The sequence below is a fragment of the Jatropha curcas genome, chromosome 2 (genome assembly GCF_041381405.1).
Source record: "Jatropha curcas cultivar XTBG-Jc1 chromosome 2, XTBG_Jcur_1.0, whole genome shotgun sequence".
NCBI classification, from domain to species: Eukaryota; Viridiplantae; Streptophyta; class Magnoliopsida; order Malpighiales; family Euphorbiaceae; genus Jatropha; species Jatropha curcas.
In genome coordinates, this window is record NC_143152.1 from 4,175,645 (window position 1) to 4,185,131 (window position 9,487).

The 9,487-nt window shown below is 31.7% G+C and overlaps 1 protein-coding gene across 2 annotated transcripts; it reads left to right on the top strand.

Annotated features, from left to right (window-relative positions):
• The first annotated feature begins 7,168 nt into the window (after positions 1–7,168).
• On the top strand, positions 7,169–9,487 carry LOC105646531 (RING/U-box superfamily protein). Of its 2 annotated transcripts, none has more exons than XM_012232393.4 (2): positions 7,169–7,373; positions 7,619–9,487. In XM_012232393.4, exon 2 carries the CDS (start codon positions 7,886–7,888, stop codon positions 9,158–9,160), a length of 1,275 nt encoding a protein of 424 aa, XP_012087783.1. In that variant the 5' UTR covers positions 7,169–7,373; positions 7,619–7,885; the 3' UTR covers positions 9,161–9,487. The 2 variants fall into 2 exon arrangements, with proteins under 2 accessions (XP_012087783.1, XP_020539953.1); XM_020684294.3 differs by having other exon boundaries at positions 7,170–7,373; positions 7,857–9,487.

The following is a 9,487-nucleotide window of genomic DNA, read 5'->3' on the forward strand; positions in this document are numbered from 1 at the left end:
TTTTTTTTTTTTTTAAAAAGGTTGTTTGGGTTGTATTTTTTTTTCTCTCATGTGTAAATAAGGGGTGCCTCTTTCTTTTAGTAATCTTTAGGAATAAGTTATACTTATTGCAGAAAGGAATATGTTCTTCAAGATTTGGAAAGAATGGTGAATTTTTTTTAGTCCTTCAACGAGGGAACAGCTCACTCTCTTTTTTCAAATCAAGGACAACCTACATTTTTTAGGATTTTTTATTTATTTATACAATAAGTGTTTTTAATTCCTGGGCTAAATCTAATTCTCGCGCTGCGTCACAGCTTACGAGGGAAAAGCTCTTTCGGCATATATTTTCTCCATTCATAATAACAATAACCTCTTTTTTGAAAAATTGCAAATCATGATATTACAGTTTATCACTTGCGTTAGGATGTGAAATTGTTTGGATGATATTTTTATTATTTTAATAATTAAGAGTTTAATCATTTAACAGTGTAAAGTTTTAATTTGACATTGAGTGAAAGATGTAACATGGCAATTAAGATTTTATATATCTACGTCACATTAATATAAATAAACAATGTTAAGGTATTTCTTATTAACGAAATCAAATATATGTTATAAATTTTATTTTAATTTGGAATTATTAATTGTATTTTATTTTATTGTTAAAACATTTTTTTTAGAAATATAATTCATTAATAATAAAATCAAGTATTTCAAATATTTAATTAGACCAAACATTTCAACAACAAAAGAATTATCTATATTCTTTTGAATAATAAAACTAAAACTAAAAAAAACAATATTGGATTTTTTCGCTTGAAGATAACCTTGACCGATATGAATCTTTATAGTAGCAACTGATCCTTTAATTAATTTGGACGATAAAATAACTTCTCCGAATCTTCTATACTTAGATTGCTTTTCCAAAAACTTATTGCGTATGACATACACAAATGAGTTCAAATCACTACGCATTAATAGCATCAATGGAGGAACATGCCGTATTACCAGGGTCCATTGATCGAAGATACACATCAGTAAAACAAGATCTAAATTCTCCAATCAAATAAAATCAAATATTATACTTTTTAAGAACAAATATTCACAAAGAAAGAGCTAAACCCTCGCGGAAGAAGGAATAAAAGAACTCCAAATATGGAGACAGAGCAACAAAACAAAAAAACAAAGGAAAAACAGATTTGTTAAAAGAAAATATATCTGAGTTTATTAAAAACGAATAAAAGATTAGAAGCAAGAAGAAAAAATAAAAATAGGAGACTACCACTGATTAACAACAACAATCCCAAACAAAAGCTAAAGTTAGATAAAATAGAGAGAAAAGAGGAAGAGAGAAACTAATTGTTAAAACATTTAGGTTAAACTTTACTGTTTAAAATATAATTTAATGTCATCATAAATATTAATTATCGCTAAAAATTTAATGGATTAATTAGATGTGTTTTGATCTTAATTAAGGGAATTTGTTGTTTAGCCATTAGGAACTATTTTTTTTTGGTTTTAAACCATCAAGATTTACGTTCAACAAATGTACGAAGGAAAGCAAAGTGCTCCCTTTTATAAATTTTTTCGGTGCTCAAACTCAAAACCTCATGTTAAATGGTGAAATAATTCTCTCACCTTTTAAGAGTTACAGAGAAAGTATTTAGTTGCTACGTCAAGTGTGAATAATTTTGAGTGACAGTATTAATTATTTTGAGTCTTGTGTTCGATGTCAAAATTGTGATAGAAATCGACAAAAATTTTGTAAGTAAATTACAATCATAATTTTTATTGACTTAAATTATAAAATTATCCGGAATTGTGTGATTTGTTGCAAAATTACTCCAATTTGACATTTGTACCCCGAACATTCCAGATTTGCAATTTAGATATATTGACACCTAATTTAAAAGTAACTTAGAGTTTTTTTGATTAAAATAATATATTAGTATATTCACTCGTTAGCCTTTGGTTAACTTAACCTAAGAGCATAAAATTTACCGTTTTAATAGCATGTCTAACAGAGACTTGTCTCTGTTCTCTCCTCCCATACTTCATCTAACGATGCTCAATAGTACAAACACACTCAGTTGAGGACCAAAAAATAATTCACTACATGCATATGATATTTTCAAGCTCAACCAATCGCCAACTAACAAGTTAAAAGCAAAACTACGCCCTCTCCATTGCGTATAATTCTGTTGTCATATAATGAATTCATACTGATAACAGTACCGTTCATTGATCAAGTGATGCACCGAATTAGCTTATCCAGTCCTCCTCTTTCTTTGAATCGCCGATGAACTACATGGCCTGCTAAAGAGAATTCACAGACTCTAACCGGTCATGGTGGCTTTCGAGTATGGGAGGAGAAAGGGTATTGGATTCGTGGTAGAACCTGGGGAGGAGAGAACAGAGACGGGTGCTGTTAGAGATGCTATCAAAACTGTTCGTTCATACCCTTAGTTAGGTTAAGTTAACCCAAGACTAACCGGTAAGACCATTAATATATTATTTTAATCAAAATCTTAGATAATTTTTAAATTAGGGTGTCAATAATTTGAGTATCCAAAATACAAAAATCAATTTTGAAATGATTTCGGAACAAATAACAAATTTAAAGTATTTTTATAATTTAAGTCAATTTTTATTTCTATATGAGATTTGCGGGTATAATTCTATCAATATATAGCATGTTTTATTAAATCAATTTCCATCGATCCCAAAATAATAATAATAAAAATAGTGAAACTACATGACATTTTTTATATTTTTCCCAAATAGATGTTGTTGTCAATTTCGAGAGATTTAGGATTTGACCCCTCCATTAGGCTTGGCCACGGTTTCGGAACCGGCGGTTCCGGTTCCAGAAAAATTGGAATCGGAACCGAACCGAAAAGGTCCGGTTCCGGTTTCGGTTTCGGTTCTGATCCGGTTATAAAACCGACGGTTCCGATCAGTTTTTCGGTGAATCGCATAATTTTAAATTTTAAATTTTGAAGACCGGTTTAAAAAAAATTATTTGAACATAAAAAATTAAAAAATACACATTAAAAAATACACCTAAAAAATTTTAAATTTTGAAGACCGGTTTAAAAAAAAATTAAATTTATTTTTTTAAAGACTTGAACTGTTGAACATAATTATTTTTTAAAAAAAAATTTTCAACTGAATTTTTTTTTTAAAAGTTTAAACATAATTTTTTAAAAAAAAAAAGGGCTTGAACTCAATTTTTTTTTTGTTTTAAAAAAAAATTAAGTTGCCTACACATCATCTTCGGGTTTAGAGGAATCAAAGCCCACGTAGTTCTTACTTACCTTATACCAATTTCACCCCTTTTACCTTAATCGTTATTTGCACCACCGATTGATGTTCCCGTTGAGGACCCATCGTATAAATCATATAAATCTTCATTTTCTTTTGGATTTTCTTGGGCTCTTAGTTCGGCATTGGTCCAATCATCCACGCATGCTTGTGCTTCTAATGAATCGGGTGTCATACGAGATCGTGTTTCATCAAGTATGTTTCCTCCTTGACTAAAAGCTTGTTCAACCGCAACAGTGGAGACCGGAGCTGCTAAAATTTGTTTTGCAAGTAAAGAAAGAATTGGAAAAGTATTTGCGTGACGACTCCAATCTAAAATTGAAAAATCAGTATCTACATAATCATCACTAAACTCAAAAGAAGTTGTTAGATATTTATCAAATTCAAAAATAGAACTGGATTCCCTTATTCTTTTTTGTCTTTGTAGTAAAACTTGTTGAGCAACACCAACACCACTTACCCTTTGTGTTGAAAATTGTTGAATATTAGATTGAGAAGAAGTAGAAGTAGAAGTAGATGAACTAGAAACTTGAACAAATTCATTATATAATTGCATAATATTTTGTTTAACTTCATGCATTACTACATTTATATTAACATTATCTTCTACATCAAGATTTAATACATCATAATAAATAGTCAAATAATCACATAAAACATCCATTCTATATCTAGGATCAAATACAATAGCAACAAGATAAAGAGGTGGTATATTTTTAAAATAAGATAACTATTTTTTTTCATTGAAAAAATATAATCTTTTAATAAATCATCATTTTGAAATTCTTGGAGTGCAGTAATAAAATTAATACACATAGGTAAAAATAAATGAGATGTGGGATAATAAACCCCACTAAATTTATAGGTAGTATCATTAAAAATTTTTAAAATATCTAAAATTTTTGCACAAATCTCCCAATTTTGTGGATATAAATTAATATCCTCAATATTATTAGTAACAAAAAAGCATAATAATTCTTTATAAGAAAAAGACTCATTTAGTAATTCATATGTTGAATTCCAACGAATTGGGACATCCCTTGAAAAACGTTTTGGTCTTTTATTATTTTCTTTACAAAATTTAGCCTAACTTTTCATCATTTGGGGATGTGTCCATAAATATGAAATAGTTTTTTTAATTGAAGAAATAAAACATTCAAGAATTTTTAAACCATCTTATACACATAAATTTAAAACATGGCATGCACATCTTATATGAAAAAATTTTCCACCAATATTTGGTTCACACATTTTTTTAAGTTCAATAATTGATCTAGTATTTGCAGAAGCATTATCAAATGAAATTGAAAAAAAATTTTTTGTCAACTTATATTCATCTAAAATTGAAACAATTACTCTATAAATATTATTTGCAGTATGTTTATCATAAAAAACACGAAAATAAATAATTCTTTTTTAAATTTTCCAATCATCATCAATCCAATGACATGGAATACCCATATAAGAATGCATTTGCCAATGATCACTCCAAACATCACAACAAATTGAAACACGAATTTTCATTTGAGAAAATAAAAGCTCTAACTCTTTTTTTCCTTTATTATATAAAGAAATAATAGTTCTTTTTACAGTATTTCTTGGTACTCTTTTAGCAGCAGGATTTAAAGCTTTTTGACAATAATTATTAAAACCTACTTTTTCACCAAAACTAAAAGATAAATGTTCCATAGAAATTATTTTTGCTAATTCTTCTTTTTGTATTTTTTCAGAATATTTAAATAAAGAAAGGTTAGAAGCGTACCCGGAAATTTGTGTTTGAGACCGATCAACTCCTATTTTTGTTGGATGTTTTGTCTCCAAATGCTTCCAAAATGATCCATAGCCGCCCGCTTGTTTAAATTTATAAGATTTTTCACAATAATTGCAAATTACATCATACATTTTCTCACCTTTGAATTTTTTTGTGAAATGAATGGAGAATATGTCGGAACTTTGTCTTGCTCTTGTAACAATTTGTGCTCGTTGCTCTTGCTCTTGCTCTTCATTTTCTTGTAATTGCTCATTAAATTCGGATTCTTGAGTTGGAATATCCAAATTTTCATTTTGATAACTCTCAAAATTAAATTGGTCGGGAATCATATCATAAATGTCGTTTGTAGGGATAGATGATTCTCCAATCTTTCCCTTGCCCTTACCCGAATTTGAGTTTCCTTCACTTGCCATTATATGATAATAAGATATAATTTGGAAAATTGAATAAAAAAAATTAGAGACAATAATAACTTAATAAGAGAGATTGTAGAGTAGAGAAGAATAAATGAATAATATAGAGTAGAGTGTAGTATATTGTAGAGAGAGTAAGTAGAGAGTTTAGTATATTGTAGAGAGAGTAAGTAGAGAGAGTTGAGATTTTTTTGTAATGAATTTGTAAATAAATGAGGTATTTATAATAAATCCAAAAATTCATTTTTTCAAAAATATCCTTGAAACTAGCCGTTATGTAGCCATTTATGGCTGTTGGGAGGGGTAATTAAGAGATTTCACAATAAATTTTTTTTTAAAAAAAAGCAGGTCTGACAGTTACAACGGCTAGAACTGCCGGTTCGGCGGTTCTAACCGGCCTGAGAACCGGCGGTTCCAGTCCGGTTCCTACCGGTTCTCTGGAACCGCCGGTTCTTGTTCCTAATTTTTCTGGAACCGGAACCGAACCGAAATTTTTCAGTTCGTCCCGGTTCCGGTTCTCACCAGTTCCGGTTACGGTTTCGGGCCGGTTCGAACCGACGGTTCCAGTTCTCGGAACCGTAATTTGGCCATGCTTACCTCCATGCTACTAAAATTATATTATGTACTTAGTAAATGCGATTTAAAAGAAAGGATCATTATTGTTATTTAACTCATAATATTTTTCGGTCTATTTAGACCCTAATAAATTAAAAAAAAGAATGATTTAATATTTTCAAGTAAAGTATTTTATAAATAATAGATTAAATTTTGTTTCCTTCATTTATACAATAATAATTTCTATTGAATTGTTTAAAATTTTAATGGAAAAATATGATAAATAAATTTTAGAAATTAAAATAAAAACAAATAGTTTTCATCTTAGCACGTGCACAACTCCTTTCATTGTGTATAGGTATGACTACGGTTTTAGAATCCCTGATTTTTGTTTCGAAACTGTTAGTTTCGGTTATAGAAAAAATAGAACCGACATTGAATTTTTTTTTTTTTTTAGGCAGTTTCTAAGACGATTTTAGAACTGTCGGTTTTAGTTTCATTCTGATTTTTGAACTGAAATTAGATAAAGAATTTTAAATTCTTAAATTTGTAGTTTGAATAAATAATAATAATAATAATAATAACAAATATTATTATTGGAAAAAAAACTAAACCAATTCAATAAAAAAATTTTAAAGTTAATCTAAAAAATTATAATAAAACAAAAAAAAAAATAAATTGAAAGTTTCTTTAAAAACTTATTTTTTCACTGTTCAAACCAAAACTATCGATTTTAAACCAAAAGACCATCCGTTTTGGTTTTAAAAATAAAGAGCCGGAACTGAAATATATAGTTTCAGTTACAATTTAAAACTTATAACTGCTTACCATGGTTCGATTATTATTTGAAATCAAGAGCAGCTGATTATGCCTTTTATTGTCGATTTTGACCGGTTTAATTTTGCTAGTATTCTGATTTGAAATTGAACCATGGTTGTGTCCGGTAGCGTAGAATCTAACCTTCCATTTACTCTGGCCAATCGGGGACTTCTGAGTCTATGATTTGCTAGTATGTCTATTGAGATCAGGTCCACTGAAGTTAAATGAAATTTATTCTGACCGCCAGATTAGAACCATCGATGACCGAAAATATCATCCCCATTTAAACTCTAATACACGAAATAATTTCTCCCTCCCCCTCTCTGTCTTCGTTGAGACTGATTCATTTCACAATTCACACACTTCTCTCTTTCTCTCTCCTTTCTGGATAGACGAGATTGCCATTCAAAGGAGAGAATTCGCCATGGTGAGTCAACTCGGAGATTACTCGACTCTGAGTCTTGAACGAGTCTGAAGCAGATCGTCGAGGTCTTGTCTTGCAGTATCAGGTTTTAGACTTATTTTCTTTTTGAACCCTAATTCTCATAATTCGCTAGGTTTTTAGCTATTGATATTTTTATTTATTTTCTCATCTGAGTCATTTTTTGAATCCATTAATTCTGAAATTGAATCTTAGTGACTTAAAACTAGGGTTTATTGATAAAATATTTTATTGTTTCTCAATTTATGACGAAATTTTTTTTTTAATTTTTATGTTTCTATCTAATGCATGGCTATTTTTCTTCCCTTTCAGCTGTGTTTCAGCTGGATTTCCGTAGCTTTTGATAAATACTTTATATGATTTGGGTCTATTTGGTTTTATGATAAAGTGGAGATTTTGTGATTTGGGTTGCTTCATTTCTATTGGGAAAGTTGGGGTTTTGATCTGGGTTTGTTGAATTGAGGATAAAGTGAAAGTTCAGTTTGCTTTGTTCTTTACTGATAAAGTAAAGAGTTTTGATTTGTGTTTATTCAATTTTTGGTAATTTTAGGGTCTTGATCTGGGATTGTTCGGTTTGGGATGGGTGAGGAGACATCTGATACTATGAATCTCGATTTGAATTTGGGCCCTGGTCCTGAGGCAGGGTCTGGATCAGTACCAGGCGAAGCAGTGAATTTGGATGAGTGGATGGATGATCCTTTTGAGAGAATTAGGGAGGCTGTTAGAATTAGTAGGGCTAGACAGCGCTGGAGATGGCGACAAGTTCAAATTCCTCGTGAAACTCAGACCATTTCAGTGGAATTGAACCAATTGATAGGAAATTCTGACAGTGTCAGTACTTTACAAGTTGGTGAGGGTAGTGTTACTGCTGAAGAAAGGACAAATGAGGTGCCAAAAATTTGTGAAAATAACAATGGGTTCTTGGAAGACCAAGTATCAGAGAAAAAGAGTGATATGGAGAATGGAAATGATAGTGAGGGGAGCTTCTTTGATTGTAATATTTGTTTGGATTTGGCTACAGATCCAGTTGTCACTTGTTGCGGCCACTTGTTCTGTTGGCCATGCTTATACAGATGGTTGCATGTGCATTCAGATGCTAAGGAATGCCCAGTTTGCAAGGGAGAGGTAACCATTAAGAATGTGACCCCTATTTATGGCCGTGGAAATAATACTCGTGAGCCAGAGGAGGACTCAAGCCTTGAGATCCCTCTCAGGCCACAAGCAAGGCGGGTTGAGAGTTGGAGGCAAAGTATTCAGAGGAATTCTTTTAGTTTCCCAATGGAGGAAATGATTCGACGACTTGGAAGCAGATTTGATTTGACTCGGGATTTGAATTCAGTGCAGGATTCAAATGGCACTAATGAAATAGCAGACAGGAATTCCTTCCTGAGTAGGATTATGACACTTAGGGGAATGCGCACTGAGCAAAATCCTGTTGCACCTATTGATGAATTAGTGGATTTAACACACACTGGCACAAGCAGTCCTGACACACGGCACACCCGTCGACTCCATTCGCTATTACTTCGAAGATCACAATCTCACTCTCAGAGATCTTCAACCCACACTTCGCATTCTTCTGCTTTGAATTCTGCTGAAAGGTTAATTGACGCATATTTTCGTAACTATCCTTTAGGGAGGAATCAGGAGCAGCCCCAGCCTGTTGACGATAGAGATTCATTCTCAAGTATTGCCGCTGGTATAAACTCTGAGTCTCAAATGGACACGGCGGTGGAAATCGATTCCATGGGGTCACTCTCAACTTCTTCCTCCAGAAGAAGAAATGATACTGCAAGAGTCTCAGATGTGGACAGCGGGGATTCCCGTGCACCTAGGAGGAGACGATTCAATTAGGAATAGTTCATCTAATAATTAATATATCCTGGAAGTTGCTCAAGGTATGGCAAAACATATGTAAGTGTTTCCTGCATTATAGTTCTTTCACTCTACAAGGTTTTCATCACCTGCAAAGTTGTTGACTTTCATGAGGTGGTTATATAACTTCCAATCCTTTGCTGCTGCCACTATGTTGTTTGAGATACTACTGTACTACATTATGGGGCTTGTGCTCTGAATTTGTATGGAAAGTTAAATTCATAGAGCGAGTAGGCAATCACCTTCCCTTGTACATAAAAACTTTTCAGACTCCACAGTTATGGAAAATTTGCTATTCTTGCAGAA

Excerpts from the sequence above, each read along its gene's own strand:
- LOC105646531 (XM_012232393.4), top strand. The coding sequence starts at position 7,886 with ATGGGTGAGGAGACATCTGATACTATGAATCTCGATTTGAATTTGGGC.